The following is an 18,775-nucleotide window of genomic DNA, read 5'->3' on the forward strand; positions in this document are numbered from 1 at the left end:
AATTTAATTTAAAAAGGGGAAAGTAGGTAACCGCTTTGTTGTAGGTGCATTATTATTATTAGATTTCAAGTGTAACTCGTCATTGAGGAGTAAGTCACTGTAATATGTAATATATGTGCTAAATTTGAATTCAGTGATAAATTATTGCGAATGAAAAATGATTTTGAGCGAAGACGGTAGGTTATAGGTATTATATGATATATTTGTATTGCTATTAAAGTAATTAATTTTACTGTTATTAAGACGGTAAGTTCAATATATTTTTATAGAAAAATTGCATTTTAAAATGTTATATGTGTATAAACTGTAAAATAATATTTTTAAATTACAGCAAAATACATTTTAAATATCTATAAAAAGCTCATAAAGATTCATGCAAAATATTATGATTATAAATATTTTGATATAAACATTTGTTGAATATTTCAAGTGTCTATACACGGTTATGTCTTTTTGGATTTCAACAAAAAGGCAAAAATCGATAGAGGAGAAATAGTTATATTATGGGTGAATATCTAATGTCGTAAAACTTCAAACGTCCATTAAAAATTAATGTGACTTGTCGGTAAACTTTTTTTTTATCATGGGTAAGAAAACTTGAGAGATTTTGTATAATAATTTCAAACCTTAGTTATGAAATAAATATTTTTATGAATTTCTAACTCAAAATAATTTTAAAATGTTTGAGATTTTGACGAATTTTATTAAAATTCTAGCTATAACACTTAATATATGTGTTTATGAAAAACCTTGCCCGAGTAACATTTTTTATGTAAGCAACGTATAAAACCATCAATAAATTGTTTCTGTGACGTACAGTGTATTATCTGTTTGTTCATTGTGTTTTAAGTAGATAACTTCGAATACCAAAATTTTAATTGTGTCATACTTTACTCCTAATGTACAAACGTCGGTCCATGATCTCTGTGTATATAAAAATTTTAATTGTTGTATTTAGAAGATACGGTTGCATTATTAATTGCTCTCCTGTGAGGTATTTAAGTGTGTATATAGGTACACGGTGAGTTATCAGTTTCATTTTTGGTTTAAAAAAACCACAATGTTATAATGCAACATTAGTTATTTAAGTAATTATTAAAATATGCACTATTTAAGTAATCTTATTTTTTTTTATACTCATGTCACAGTTATATTATATCTTTTTTAATTTTTGTGTAAATAATGTATTAAACATATATTAGAGAAAAATAGTGTAGAAAAGACTATAAACCTCTGGAAAATAACTTATTTTATCTAATGTATATAATATAAATACATATATTATTTTTTTTAGTTTTTAACCAAGAAAAACCATGTTAATCGATATTTAAAATTGAAAACTGAAAAAGTCTAGCTCAAATAATGTATCAAAATATTTTGAAAATTGTATTATATATCAAAAATATATTTAAATATTTAGTGAAAATTATAAGTATTTATTTAGGGGTTTTAGTTATACCGAAAATATTAAATCGATATACGTATTGTCGAGTCATTGTTTTAAGTAAAAATTCCCGTTTTTCCTTAGTAAGTTTTGTGTTTTTACTGGTGATTTTGAAAAGTACCTACTAAAAATTAATTATGTTTCTATGAAGTACCAATTAGATCTAATTTGCTACCAGAAACCACCCTAAAAGTTGAAAATTGAAATATTTTTACTACATTAATAGATGATGATAAAAATAAATAAATAAAAAATTCACAATATTGTAAAATTAGTACATTAATTGCTCAGAATCTATAAAGAATAAAACTAATTATTAGTTTTATTTGAATCTTTAAATTGTATTTATTTTGTTATATTATTTATCTAATTTGAATTATAAATTGAGTTCGTAATAATTTTAAATTATTTACTTATTTATGTTCTTATTTATTAATTTATTCAAAATATAATATAATTTTCGTATTTTGATATTTAGGTATTTTTTAGTCCAATAAATTGTCTGATCATATTTTAATTATACTCATTACGCATGTTTAGTATAAATCTGAATTACATAATACATTAAATAATAATGCTAGAGAATGCGTTTTCACGGTTCGATGACATTTCCAAGGAAATAAAAGCCTCTTTTGCGTGATTCACATTTTTGAAATGTCGAATGTTACTCGACGACCTTTGTTCTCGTCGATGTGCGCCTGTCATCAGCTGCAACGCTACCACCACTATCACCACCACCACTACCGCCACCAATATTACCACCAACGTTCATCGAAAAATTGACCTTTATTTTCATCGGTTTCGCAATGCAAATAACATTGTTATAATTGACGGGATAATATTATGTAATAAATTTAAAAAATTGTTTATGTTGCATAAAAATAATATATTTTAATTTCAACTAATATACGTAATAATTACTTATAAAGGAATGCTCAATGTAAATCAATGTTATATTTTTATGTATTATTAATATTATCCTTATTATTATTTTTATCCAAACAAATATTACAAGAACAGAAGATAATATAACATGGTTTTATTTCGTAAAATTCGTCGTATACAAAAAGGTTTAAAATAAATTAAATGGATATTGAAAGTTGGAGGTTTAAGAAAATTATTTAAAGAAAATCGAATGATAACTACTTCAAATTAAGTTTAGATATCATCAGAATATAACTCTATTTTTTTAGGGATAAGTAAACAAAATTGTTCAGGCACTTAATAAACCCCAAAAAATGTTTAATAAAAAAAAAAATTTAGAATCTGTACTTTTTTTATTTATGAATACATTTTTTTACCTTAGTTTTCTTTTAAAAAGACTCCCTTCAGTCTATCAGTCTCTTAATCGAACCTACTGTCTGTTTACTTTTTATTCATAACATTAATAGTCATGCTCATTAATAATTATGTATATATAGTTATTCACAGTTATATTATTTTCCATATAGTTACTTTATTTTCATATAAATTAATTCATAATAATTTTAAAATAAAGTAATATTTTTAATTTTTTTTCTCATCTACCAATAAAATGCACGGAAAACTATCTCAACACCGACGAGTAAAAAATATATATAATTATCTTTTTTGAATAAAACCATCAACTCTCCCAGATCTTATTAGTGTTTTGTTCTATTTTGTATTATTGATTATAACATTATTCACATTTATAATAAATTCAATACATTAAAATTATACAATGCAAATTCTACTTAAGAAATATGAGTAGATAAGTAGTATTGTTGTTTATCGATTCCACCTATATATACTTAAACAAATACAGTACTAAGTACTATGAACAGTATTAGGATACAAGAAATATAAATACCACTCGTTAGTCGTTTGCATACCTCGACTCCAACACCTAGCTAGTTTTTCTTCTTTTAATTTTAAAGTTTTTATTTCTTATTCTTAATAAATAGACAAGAACAATAATAATCATTCTTTAATACATATATTACCTTGTAAATATTTCGTTTTATAAGTAATATTATAATTATAATTATTTGTTATCTTATAAAATTGAAATGCGCAGAAAGAAATAAATTATTTAATAGAAATCTATTAATTTAATTAGATGATTTTTAGAATTATATTAGGAAATTTGAGCTTTGTAGTTTTGTTGAAATCATCATTTAAAAATTATTTTTTATAAATAATTTCAATTACGTCAAATTTTATGGTTTGATTTAATATTATAATATTTACACTATGAAATCATTATAATAATTTTTATATTTTATAATAACCTAAAAATATCACGCCCAGTGATTCGGGAATCAACAATCTTAGAAAGACAATAATAGCAATGCAACAAATGTTCATATAATTCAAATTTATTGTTTCACTTATAAAATGTTAGCATTAAACAATAATAAGTTGGTAATAACTAATAAGTTATTTCTTATTACTAATAACTAAAAATCACTAGCTAAGGGATTGAAATTCAAAATTTCTCCAAATATATGATTGATTATTATTATAATTTTAGTGACGTACAATTAAAAAAAATACAATTTTAAAATGTGATACGTTAAACTAAGCTAAACTAAAAAAATATGGTTTTTGATAATATTTTGTTTAGGACAAAATATATAATAAAAAAATTATTTTCTAAATAATTATCTTACGACTTTAAAATCATAACTCATAATACTCATAATAATATATCGTTTAAACTCAAATATTATGTAAAAAACGTAACAGTAATCTTTCGATTTTTTTTCCACAACGTTGTGTAATGTATTTTGTGCTTACCTAGCATCAATAAAGTCGAGTATAGAGAACTTATGCAAACCATTAATGTCCCCTACGTGCTTGTTTACGATATATACATAACTATATATTGTATAACAAAAGCTTCAGTAACATTATGATCAGTGTTTATGTATATAAATATGTTCAATGACGAGAAGTGAAACAAACATATATCTTTAAGGTGAGTTTTGGGGGAAATTTTATTGTCTCCTACATTTCAATGCTATTCATAATATTTTATTTGACATATTATTATATAGCCAAGGTATTATTTCTTTGAACAAATTTAAAATACTCTTAGATATTTTCATCTTGACATTTCTCAAGAAACACAATACTCCGTCATATTTGTCGTGTGTTTGAAATTTAAAAAACCAAATCTGCGATAACTGGTTATAAAGATCGGAAAGTAACCACAAAAATTACGGTATTGTAGTTGATCGCTCATTTAGGATGCCGTGTGATCATAATATTATCGGTATTGAAAAGGTAAAATTCGTATCTTTACCTCTTGTTGATCAAGTATCAAAATAAAATAGTTTTTCTATTTATTTTTGCATAAGTATCTTATATTTGACCTAAATATACATAAAATTGTATTTAATTATTATACTTACCCAAATTTGACTTTTTTAATATGGTACATAAAAGTTGAAAGTACCGAATCGTTAACTAATTTTTGTTGGTACTTAAATGTAACGACAGTTAATTTAGCCGTACCTTTTTTTAACACGAAAAACATAAATATATACATTTTTTGTTTTTTAAAAAAACAACTATCATGCTTTCTTTTTAATAACTAACTAACAAATTAACCTTTATAACTATTAAGTGTTATAAATTTACTTTACTTTGTAAAATATAAATTATTAGGTCAACTCATTTCACAAAATGAACTATTTTATAGTAAATTATTATATTTTTTCGTATGTAAATTGCAGTTCAATAGAAAGTTATGAGTTATTTTATCTTCTTCAAGATAATTAAAAATTACAGTGCTATAATTACTAGATAAACATATTGAAGTATAAAATAATTATTTCCTTATATTATTTATAAATGTTCTTATATTTACTTCGGGAAAGACTAACAGTATTTATAAGTCCATAAATTGAATTATCGATATTTCATTTTATCGTTAACAAACTAGTAAATATAAAAACCAATAGTACATGAATATATACATACTCAAAGAACCTCGACACTCGACAGTTTTCATAATATTATGTTCGGTTTCCTGCGAAGTACATATTAATAACTAAACAATACACCAGATTATGTGTATGGCGTATTTAATGCAATTGTCACCTATTAATGTTGCCGATGAAAATATTTAATAGCAGAAACAATGACTTAAAAATTTCATACCTAAGACGGTACTTTTGAGTTGCAATGAGAAAATAATATCAAATCATCTCTAATGATTTTTGATTTCAGATTCATGAAGATATAAGAAAAACAGTTTCGATTGCGGTACGCACTACATATACTTAGTATTCTAGGTCGATTGTCTTGTTATTAAGTGAGTATAGAAAACAAACTTTTTCTGCATTTTGTATGCAAAATCGGTGTTTAAAGTTAGGTATGTTAATCGTATTGTATACAGCCAGTGGCACGTTTATTCCATTTATTAACAGTCGTGAAACTGTTGCTTATAAAAAGGACATGGTCATAAAACAATGCCATCACCAACAAATACACTATCTACAAATCTGTGGTAAAGAACAGTCTGATATACAATAATGACATGATTATAATAAATAATTGTATTCGTAAAAATTCAGTGTATTATTGCCCGTTATTATCAATTAATGGAATTAAAATATTGATTGAGACAACTTAAATCTTTTCACCATCTCTCAATTTTTTTAGCGCCATTTTCGTCTATTTTCATTTAAAAATTAATACAAAATAAATTGTCAATTGTAATAATATTCGAAGACCACGACTTTGAGACGTATTTAAATTGGTTGAAGTGGTTCAAAATAAGTGGTGGGATGGATATGTCGAATAATAAATAAAATACCAGCTAAAACAACAATGATACTGAGTAGGATTTGATTTAGTTTTCACTGCAGTTACAAAGATAGAATAGGCTATTAATAGAAATAAGATCAAAATAGTAAAAAAAAATTCAATTTTATATATATATATTTTTAGCGAATTAGGCGATTATAGTAGGTATTGGAAATAACATTAAATTTCCATTCTCTAAATTTTGCATCATTTATACAAAATAAAATGTTTACAAAAATAATTATTACTTTTTATTGAAAGTTTAAATACTTACAAAAACGAATTATATATAAATTATGTTCTTGAAAGAAGATGTTATTCTAAAAAATAATCGAGAAGTATATGAAATATTATAATAAATGGATGAAAAAGAAAAACGAGGGATATTTACACTTCCGCTTAACCTTTTATTTCCGCGACTCATATCTATATGTGTTTCATTAAAAAGGTTAAAATTTAAAATATATTTGTTATTGAACTTGAGTTTACCTAATTGGATGAACTAATTTTTGGACATGTATTGTTAACAAACTTAAAGACGCTAACATTTTTTTTTACTTTTATTATTTATTTTATTAGGTAAATGAAAACGACATGATTATGTATATATTATAATATTGTCATCATTTTATTTTTATTTTCATTCGTTGTTGCATGTTATCTCGTAATCCGGATAAGCTTTTCTTAAAACATTTGCTGAAATTGAATGGTCGGCCGGTCCATATTGCTGAAACAGAAAACAGATAATTGTTAAATGCTATAGCAACTATACCCATTAGTGAAAATACACAGTAGCTTGTGAATTTTTTACATTATGTAACGAAGTTACGCATTTTTTACGGTATTGTATTGTCTTTGTAGCAATTTAATGATAAATTGTACCTATATAATTTATGTTAGTGAATAAAATGCTTTGAAAGCTATGATATGAACATACATTTTAAAGTTATGAACGTTGTTGTACGCATATTAACATTTGGCTCATCAGAATTTGAACTGATGCGAGATTGTGCAAAAGCATTGGGTATAGTCATAGCGAATAAATAAGCACATACACGTATTATATAGGTACTTAAGTATATTGTAATACAATACGTAATGTGATAAAAAATAGTAAATATTTCTACGATCGGAAAGAATTTTGGTAATAAAAAAAATCGATTCGTTTTGTAAAATTTCACGCTATAGACTTATGTAAACTGAATGGATTGTGTTTTTTCTTCTTTGAAGAAAAGTATATTATATATAGTTACGTACATTACGCGAAGTGTGAATAAAAGAGAACAAAAACCCGATTGCCGCGTGGTGTAATATATAATATGGTAAATATACAGACATGTAGTTATTGTGCCATATACAGGCAAAAGGTTAATTTCGAATTCCGGATAATTCAAATTTACCGACGCGGCAGCGTCCTTTTATGTTTCCATTAGCCCTTTCCCAAAAGCGTTTTCCTTTATAAATATTTTTTCAAACATTCAACGCGTTATTTTATTTTCAACGTTTTAAAAAAAAAAATTTTATTATTTTTTTTTTATATAATAATACGGCGGCGGTCTCCGAATAATTTTTATTCTTTACATTGCCAAACGGTGCATGAAAGTTGTTAGTGAAGTTCTAGTGATAACGTCACTGTACATTTTGTTTAAAAAACCATGTTGAAATATTATGCGCTTTTATATTGCACACACGCGTAAAAAAAAAAAACGTGTTTATAGCATATACGATTTTTGTGTGTCTTGCGTAGTCTCGTGTTTGTGTACAATATGCATGTGTTTTAGTTGTATATTGACGCGTACGCTTAAAAAATAACTTTTATCGTCACTCAAAATGCTCTAATGATACGCGCAAAATGCGAGGATTAATCGCCAAATTTTAATGTCACGATATTTTTTACTAGGCATTTTTGCCGAGAGTGAGACGGATCGTCGCGTGTGCTTTTTAAATATACATCACGCGAGACGTTACGGTCATTATATTAAATCGTATTAACGTCGAGTTAATGATATACATTCGCGAGTAAAAATACTACTTAACATAACATGACGATATGTGTGTATTTTTTTTTTTCATGAACAGTTTTTATCAATTTTATTCACCACTATACGTACACTATACATATTCATATTATCGATCGTAACGATTTGCGATAGACAATGTTAATATGTATGTATAACACACTCTTTGCTAGAAATCTGAGCCACATTTCGTGGTTATTATACATAAAACACTTTTATTTTAAGTTTCCCATTTCGTATGGTATTAAACAATAAATAATTACATAACCCGCAAACGTATAAATTACCTTAACCATCTGGTATTACACATCTTTTAAGTTACCTATGGTACAGACAATCTACGCCCAAAGAGTTGGCGGGAGAAAATTAATTGAGCCTGACAACTAGATTATAGCAATTTACAAGTTGGCATTCGGAATTTAACTGGCTGTATACGAATCTATATTTTATATACATAAATTATAAATTAATATTTTTCGGTAGGTTAAATTAATTTCAACCGAAAATATTGCATTTAAAAATATCCCTGTGACTATAAAATATAATAATATAATAAATACTTATATTTAATTATAACTTAAATATTTAATTTCGTAAAAATTTGAACTTAAAACGTCTATATAAAAAAATGCATATATAGGGAGGGGGAGAGACATTCGTACATTTAGATTGTTTGTTTTCAATATTAGCTACAACGATTTCACACTTTATACACTTTCAACTGCAAATCAATTTGAAAATAATGTTCATGATTTTGACGAATTTTGTCAACATTTGAACTTTAAATGCTTATAAAAATAAATTGTGATTCTGTAAATTAAATATTTTACATATCTAGAAGAATAACTTATATCTTGTATTAAATTTTCAAGCTTTTTGATCGAATGAAAAAAACCACATTGTAAAATAAATACATTTATTTATTACTCCGCTTCAAATCTAAAATAACGGATTAAAATGGATTATTCTGAATGTATATAATTTGTTATATCATGCATTTATAAATATAGATTTTAACCTAATTTAAACATATCCTATATTGTGAACAATAACGTAAATTATTTGTAAGCTAATGGCATAGTAACCGATGTATTTATGATCAGTGATAAAAAATAAAAATATATAGATTTAATGCATATGGTTATACCGTCCTCTTGATATTTTGTTTATACATACATATTTTTTTTTTTGGGGGGGGGGGGCTTGACTCGACATTGCTTGCTAGTTTGTTTACATAGCTGTACATTTTAAGTCATTAAAAACAGCTGATCTTAAAATTGATAAGTATTAAATTGTTTTTTGGTTTTTAATAAGTTTCAACACTCGTATACCTCCGAACGTTGGTTACCAGTACATAGTTATCATTGTAAATATGTATTGAGATTTTTATTTATTGTCCATAGTTATTGTACACAGTTTATACGATTGTTTGTTTTGTGATTTTAGAACGGTTTTATTCAATGTAATTTCACATAAGCCAATATATAAAAATTTAAAAATTATGAATATTTATCAAATTAAAAAATGGTTACCAAATTCTTTTAGAACTGTAAATGGAGTTATAGATTATTACGTTATATAAAAAACTACGCTTAGAAACCGGGAATTAAAAACGATTGCAGTGAGATTTCCTATCTTGTTTTTTAATTTAACTAAATCCGGGCTCGGACAGGTATGAAACAGTAATTAATTAGTTGCTTAGCCATATCTTTTATACAAACAAGAGTGATTTACGATATTAAATATTTTGACACCGATATGAATACACACACAAATTCTATTTATAGTTTTGTTTTATTGATATTTTATTTTCAATGCCTCGTATAGGAGTTATACAGTACCTATGTACACGCTTTTTGCACCACACACCCACCCAATTCTGCGTGTGATATATACAATATATACAACATCCAGACTATCGTATTACGACCTCGAGGATATATAGGACCGTGTAATTCGACCATGGGATAATATTGACATAATATATCCTTCTCTCAATCGACGATCGCATCGGTGATGGCGGGTAGTACACGTATATTTATATATATACGTTTCTTCGATACTTAAAAATCCAATTTCTATTTCACGATATTCGAGATCGTTTTCGGTACGCCAAAACACTACGTGGCACAAATCGTTTCGTACCGCAGTAATTCATATATATATATATATATATGAATTCGAATCATAAAAGTGAACGTGTGGTGTGTGTTTGTGGTCGACGGTCCTTTTTTAGTACAGAGTATACATAATGCGTACGGCGAAGACAATGCGCATTGAATTGTCACAATAAGAATAATCGTGTTAAACCGGAATCAATGATAGCAGTCGTTTAACCGAAGATGAGGAGCAAGCAAGGATTCGACTGACTGCGATTTATTTTCATTGCTCCGTAAGAGTTTTGACGGATTTAAACGATTATTGTTTACGGCTCGACTTGATTATAGCGTCGCGGAACGCTCTTTTAAACACAGGAACGTGTAAAGCAAATTTAAGGAGAATCTCTTTTTTTTTGCATTTAATCATGACACTGCAGAGACGAGTCCTGGGTACCGTAAAATACATTAATTGTAGACGTCTTATCATTATAATGTTCCAAATCGTGACGATACCGACTGAAATATTTTCTGACAGCCACGGTTTAATCTGATCGGTCGTATTATTACTCGAGTTGGTGTGTCGCGCGTATATATATATATAACTGCGAGGAGTCGAGCCGTTGATAAATTTGTAAATGAGGGTGAGGGCGGGGAGGAATAATAATTTACATAAAAATAATTTTCAAAAGTTTCGTTTAATTTCACTAGCTTAAGAGTATCAACGTGTTTGATTAATTAAATATCGAAAAAAAATGCCTAATAAATTTTACGATGGGTTTCATTACGATGGCGAATGAAAAAAAAAATTGATTATTATATTTGTTTTTACATCAAGGTATATATTTAATATTTAAAAATAGTTAAACACAAAAATTGAAACACGTTATATTAAAAAAATATTTTTTTTTCGTTTACCTACCGATTGTTATCGTTAATGACATTTTAGATTCTGAGCGGAACGATGAATGTATTGATTTTATTACAATAATGTGTTTTTTTGTGAATGAGTGTACGATGAGTTGTCGATAAAATGTTTCCATTTTCAACGTTGAGGGTGGTTTTAGATATCAAATTGTATTTAGTTTTTATTTTAGAGAGGTCAAAATGAAAATGTACAGTACTTTTTTCTTCTAATCAAGAAAAACCGCCTCCGCTCAGAATCGTTTTTCGTATAAAATAATATACCATTGAATTTAATATTCCTATAATAGGAATCCACTCGAAACCTAAAGTACAGCAGAGTGGTACCCACGTGACTATCTGTTTATAATTAATATTTAAAAATATTATAATATGTGTATTCTAATATAAAAAGGATTTAGTTAATAAAATAATTACATAACATATAGTGTTTGTTTAATTTTATCTTTAAGAACTTATATGAATATATATATAACCAAAGATTTACAAATAATTTCATATTTTGATACTCAAAAGAAATTAATAACTTCCTAGTTTTTTTTGTCAAATAAATAAAAAATTAATTGTTTTCATTCATATTTTTTCAAAAATATTAATTAAAAAAAAATAGTTATTGACGGAGAAACTCGTCAATGGCGATTGGAGATACATAAACTTTAAATTATGTAAAAATATGTTAAATATTTGAACTTTGTGTTCTTTTTTAGCTACTCGTTAATAAAAGCGTGTTGTTACTCTGTAATGTTTATGACCTTTTAAGTTTCACAAAAACAAATATTTATAAATTCATGACACGAAATTAGTATTTTGAGGTATCTAAATAATAATAGGTATTTAATATTTGGAATAATAATTGACATCGGTAACGCCCGAAGAGTTATCAAAACCTATTTATATAGATATTGTTTTTGAAATTTTTAATTTTGTCTTACAATTAATCACATTGTGATCAAATATCTAAAATACACCAAAGTACAGAAAATATTTAAAAACCTGTCTTATTTCAGAAATAAAAAATAGATTTATGTATTTACTGTTAATATAAACGTATGCCAAATTGTATTAAATAATTGTAAATACTCTCATTTGATTTTAGTTTTAGTTATAAATTTAATTAAATTTAAAAAATGATAATAACCATAGTTTGTTAATGTCTCAAAAGATAGTAATAATAAAAAAAAAAAATGAAAAAATATTACATACAATTATATAATACATGAAATTATATATATTTGTAATTTTTATTTTTATAATATCATCGAACAAATAAAAGAACAGTTAATAATAAACTACGGTATAGTGTGTGTAATTGTAATTCGTATAATATTATAGTATGACAAAAACGGCAGGAAGTCGATCGGACTCTGAGACTGCCTGTCCACCTGAATATTTCAGATACCGTTGTTTCAACGATCGTACACCGGCCCCCTAAGAGACTATGCGTGGTTGTCACAGGTAATTAATATTACTTTTATATTAAGCGATGTATATTATATACGCGTTACCGTTACGTCACGCCGTTGAGTCGTTTAAATCAATAAAATTCATTCCGATTATTGGACAAAAAAAACATTAATTATACTGTCGGATACTCGGATTTGTATTTGTTTGCGTGTGTACATCAAAAATTCAATTATTCGAGATACATATTTACATTGTATCAGTGAAATATTCGTCGGGGATCAGTTTCAAAATTAAGTCGTTGGTATAAATATTTAAACAGAGTGTTGTTTTACATTTATTTGGTTCGTAACTCAGAATAAAAAAAAGAGAAAAACATACAATCGCAAGTGCGGTAGCAAAACACGAGTTGTAGCAACGATGTAATCGTGTAATTTATGAGAGCTACGGTTTTTATTTTTTGTGTACACATATCAGAAATGTTTAAGAGCTATAAATGATGCGTTTTACGCCACCGTAAACCAATAATGAATATAACGATACCGGGATTATATATTATAATTTTGATGTAAAAAAACTCACGATTCATATCGCAGTCTTCATACAAAAATACAAAATAAGTTTTTTTATGCCTTTGATAAATTGCCAAAACGCGCATATGCGGAGCGGCCCTTCGTTTACGTGTTACAGTCATCGCGCTAACAAATCGTTTGTGTCACAGTAGTGATCGTTATTATCATCCCAATCGGGGTCGCTATACTTACGTGATTACAGGTTTGACACTGCTGACGATACTGTGCGTACACAACGGCACGTGATTTGTTTGGAAATAAAAAAAAAACCATCATTAGTGTGTATGGGCTGCTGAGGGCTGCTGAGACACGAGGTCGGTCACTTGATCTGATAATTGTAATCATCATTTTGTTGTAAACCAAATTCTTTGATAATATTTATAATTTATTTAGATCGCGCCCCATAGGTAATGATAAAGTTGACGATAAATTTGTCTATTGATTAACAGTTAGAACGGTAATTATTACAAAGCTTTGTACTGGATACCTGCTTGTACTAATATAATATTTATTTTATATGTGATCAAGAAACTCGATATACGACGACAGAAATAAAAATTATAATTACGAAAGAACGAACTCTCCGGTGGCTTACGATTATATCGCAGTTGCTAGGGATGGCACGCAAAATATAACGTGTAAAATTGTATACAATATTCTATAAAATGTATCGTATAGTTATAGTATAATAAACGCAAATCGTTGTTTGTGCACTAATTTTATCCAACAAAGCCACATCATTATGGAAAGTTAGGTTTTATTAGTTAATACTAGTTAATACTAATTGTAGTTATGACCAATTGCTTCCTTTTATCATAATTTACAACCCTTTATTTTTTATAATTATAAACGTTTAAAACGACGACTTCTGATTTTTCAATCAATTAACATACAGTATATATTCATATCGTATTGTATTGTATGCACGCGGGGATCACACACTGAATTCAAGAAAGCCGAAGAATGAATGCCTAATGGACGATAGAAATCGGCAAAACGATTTTAATCGAGTTTCCATGGTGGTGGCATAAAACAGGAAATTATAAGATTCTAGATTGTTCGTGTTATTGTTACAGTCACCATACTATTATTATTATCATCATCATCATCATCACTACAATATATATGTCGTATTGAATTCAGTTTGTTTCACTTTGTTAGTTATGTAAGCAAAAACTTTTTACACCGAAAATTATTTTATCTCGACGAAATTAAATAGTATCCGAAAGTATGTAATGACAAGTAAATTAAAATCTTATTTTTCAATTTTTGTACTGCTAGCACTCACCTAAATAAATCATATCGGAATATAATAAAAAAATCGTTTTTTAAACGGAATTTCAAAAAATGGGTTTTCAGTTTAATTTCGATATTGCAATGGGGACAAATTATTTATTAACATTTAATATTAATATTATATAAAAATTCCAATGTTTGGAACGCACAATGTGTCAGCGTTCTGTAGTCTACTTTTTTACTCAACTGTGAAAAGTGTCAGCGTTTTTAATTTTAAACAATGGGTCTGATAATGTGACCATTTTCCAGTCACAATAACTGTAAACCGCAGAATACACCCATCCTGTCCGTTATTTCATACATTGTGCGATGAATGACGGCGTAATGCATAGGCAATATAGGTACACAGTTGCGTAGAACAATGTGTTTTAAAATCGACATTATTGTACTTTTATATCATAATATTATATTTTGTTATTACATATCATTATAATATTGTGTTGGTTAAAATTAACATGTTTGTCAACGCTTACATATGGGTTTTATTTATATTAGCATTATTCGATAGATCCGTGACGATCAATCTAGCCCAGAAATCCCAGGTTGATCGAATGAAGTATTAAATGTTCTATGAGCTGAATGAGTACTATTGCATGCCAAAAAATAGAAAAATAACAGTCCAAGTTGTATATTGTAATATTACACATTAATAAATAATTTACGTTATAACTTAATATGTGTAATAACTCCAAGTTAAATTATACATTTTGAGTTGGTTTATTATCAATTCTAAGTTAAATGCAAGTATTCAGGCAAAGGAAATTTCGCTTAATTTTTATCTAAAGTTTTTTCTTTAATTTGAAAGTTACAAGGTGTTTTATGCCTATTGTTTTTATATTTCATTTACTCAAACAAAAAAATTTGTTAATAGTTGGTGGAAAAATAAATGTACTGACACTTAACAATATATATTAAAAATATTTATTTTTTTAAACACAAAATAGACATAACTATGGTAAATTTAATAAGTAATTGTATCTCTTATACTTATGAAACATGGTGTGCAATGCAAAGAAATTATTTTAAGGAATGGTATACAAATTGGACGTTATTATTTTTTTTTTTTTTTGGCATGTGATTTGGATGCTACTAGGAACATAGAGCCTCGTTGGCATATATATATATATATAATAATATAGTACCCTCGCTTTCTGTGAATAATTTCGTGCGATTTTCGGAGTGTTTTTGATAGCTCGAACAATAGTTGTTATAGATATGGTTCGGATGGTGGAAAAGTGCTTTTCAACCAGTATGAGAAGGGCCTGTAAAAAAATATGGACCCAACTAGAGCGCATTAATTTTTGTGCCTGTCGTAGCGTTAAAGTACTACCGTTAATGTAGACTTGGTACTGTTTATTTTATTTAATATACAAACACCGGGTCTATTGTACGAATCCGTTGGATTACTATCGATTGCCGTGCATGAGCGGCGAGAACGAAACTGGGGCTTTACAAACACAATTATTAGACACACGAGACCATCTCCAGAGACCACAAAACAATAACATTTTGTATTGTTTAACGGTATTCACGGACTCTCAAGCTAGTCTGCAAACATAATACGCGTATACGTTTATTATTGTGCTAATATACTGCGTGGCCGAAATTAAGGCTCTGCTATATAATACGACTTATTAGACGTATTACGACCAGTCGCTTGACGATAACGTAGTTATATTAAGTAGTATAACACAGTACCGATAGAAGTGTTTTTCTCGATACGAGATCAGATCATTTTTTTTTCAGTCGATTTGGATAATTTGGAAATAATACGGGTAAATAAACGATTTCTCATGTAGGCCACTTAAGTAAGACACAAGTAACCTTCAAAATAAGCGTTGTCGTTGAAAAAAAACATCAAATCGAAAATTGGATTGATTTTTTTTTATATAAATACCGACACGTATATTAGGTAGGTATATTTGTTGTGTATACGCATCTATAATTGAAAAAACGTAAAAAAAATCATCTCGTGTTTATAGTAATGAAAAATCATTGTTACGAGCGTACACATACATAATGGTACACACAGACGATTTTTAGAGTTCATCAGCTCAAGTTATAAAGTATTATTATAGTAGGATAAGAACGTAAAGAGCGATTTAAGCGATTGACGATAAATATGAGCTGTCACTACAGAACGTATACGCAAGACTATATCCCATATCATCTATACTAAATAAGACCTGCCAATTGTGTGCACATTTGTACACAGATAAAAGTTATTACCAACAAATTATGTTGTTACTTTTATTCGTCTGTTGTGTATACGAGTGTATAATAGAGTTTTGCAAAAATAATAAAGATGGGCTGTACGTGTCGGATAGCGACATTTTTCTTTAAATTAGCTAGTAAAATGATACGGTTAAGTTTATAAGAAATAAGTAAATAGATACTATGAACAAGTGACGCGAATAAACGACTTCATAAAAATTATCCGACTAGTTATGTGCAACCAAACGACATTTATTATACAATAAAATAAGTATAATGAACTGGTAAATGATGCGGCTTATAGTTCAAGTTTAAAATTGTACGGGAATTAGATACTTTAATTGCGAGTTTCATTCGTATAATATGATAATGCAATTAATATTGTTGTAATTTTTTATTAGCGATAAAATTTCTATTTTTTAAATGCGATCAAAAGCTTAAAAATGTTGACATGGTCGGAGTATATTGAGATATTGCTCAAATTTTTTTTTTTAATGTTTACTTTGCAACTGTACCAAAAAGGACATTTTACTGTTATATTTGTGTGTGTTTATCGATTCATAATAATATATGTGTGAGTGTGTGTATGTGTTTGTTAATACTTTTACTAAAATGTAACAACTTCACATTTAAAGTAACGGTATTTTATTATATTATTGTGATTAAAACTTAAATACATACGTTTAACAATTCCAACTATGGCTGGCACAATGAAAATAAACATTTAATGTATATTTAACATTAGTATTTTCTCTGAACAATATCAATAAAATAATCAGTAAGCAAAATTTTGGATGAGTACTACGGGTTTTTCTCGGTACCGGAACTACTAACAACTAAATGAAAACTCGAGGCCTTGTGTAATTTTAAATTCAAAAGTTTTTGCCGAATGAAAAAAGTTTATCTAGTACACTTTAGTAAAAAAGTTTGAGAAATAAACGCACGTGCGTACACACAAATACATCAAGTTGAGAATATATATGTTCTTTAAACAACACGATAACGCTGAGCAAATAAAAATATACACAATTCAATATTGTTGCTATTTATAGGACACAACGAACTGTATGAAAAAAAAATATTATATATCGACACGATTGTTTGTATAGCCTAAGAAATTCAATTTCATAAATATCGAGCACCGTGTGCGCAAGCTCGAATAAATGGTTACATATACTGTCACTGCTTTGTAATTCGGGTTCGAAATAACCAAACATCAGTTTGGTTTAGACGAGATTAATGAAAACCTTGTTTGGTGAGATTACAGTGACAACCGTGACAAACGACGCAATGACCCAAGTGTTTCAACCCTGATACGAACTTATATAAAAAAAATAACCAAAAAAAAGTGGCTGGCACGACGGCATTGACCAAATCTAAAATAAAATCCATGCATCGGTTAAACACGATGTATACGAAATAAACAACAAAACTCAATTTTAAATTTATTATTAAAATATATAAGTGTCAGAAAATGTAATTTAATAAATAAAAATAATATTTACACATATTAGGTATCTGCAATGGCGTGGAATATATTTAATATAGAGTGATTAATGGTTTCGGAATGTATCATTATTTTTAACAAAAACATGGGCTCACATATTATTTTCAAGTTTCTTTAATACCTACTTCCTCTTACTTATACTTAAAAACATTTTATTTCTTGAATATGACCCCTGGGAATTTTACGTAATTTTTATTACAAAAAAGCTCTTTTTATCATATGAAAAATGTATAACGACTAATACAATACACCTGTAAAGTGTACACAATACATTAAATAATATAGAAATACAGGATGAGGAAAGCCATCCGGTGATAGAAACATTTAGAACAGAATTTGTTTATTTAATCCCTATAATTTAGGAAGTTACACGATACAGTCATGAAAAAGTCCATAAATTATTTGCTCAAAAAAGATCGAAAAATTATAATCATATTATACTATCTGCAATTTTTTGTTAATATTTTTGGTCGCTATTTTCTCACGTACTTATAACGCGACATAATACTCTCGAGTGAATAATATAG

The 18,775-nt window shown here is 27.4% G+C and overlaps 1 protein-coding gene across 3 annotated transcripts in view; it reads right to left on the reverse strand.

Annotated features, from left to right (window-relative positions):
• Positions 1-6,762: 6,762 nt before the first annotated feature.
• The window catches only part of LOC132930525 (14 kDa phosphohistidine phosphatase), a 155,395-nt gene continuing 143,382 nt past the window's right edge, over positions 6,763-18,775 (reverse strand). For all 3 annotated transcript variants that reach the window (XM_060996452.1, XM_060996450.1, XM_060996451.1), the window contains one exon: positions 6,763-6,947. In XM_060996452.1, coding sequence (XP_060852435.1) covers positions 6,861-6,947 — 87 coding nt within the window. In that variant the 3' untranslated portion in view covers positions 6,763-6,860. The remainder of the gene's footprint in view (positions 6,948-18,775) is intronic.

Source organism: Rhopalosiphum padi, chromosome 4 (genome assembly GCF_020882245.1).
Source record: "Rhopalosiphum padi isolate XX-2018 chromosome 4, ASM2088224v1, whole genome shotgun sequence".
Classification (NCBI taxonomy): Eukaryota; Metazoa; Arthropoda; class Insecta; order Hemiptera; family Aphididae; genus Rhopalosiphum; species Rhopalosiphum padi.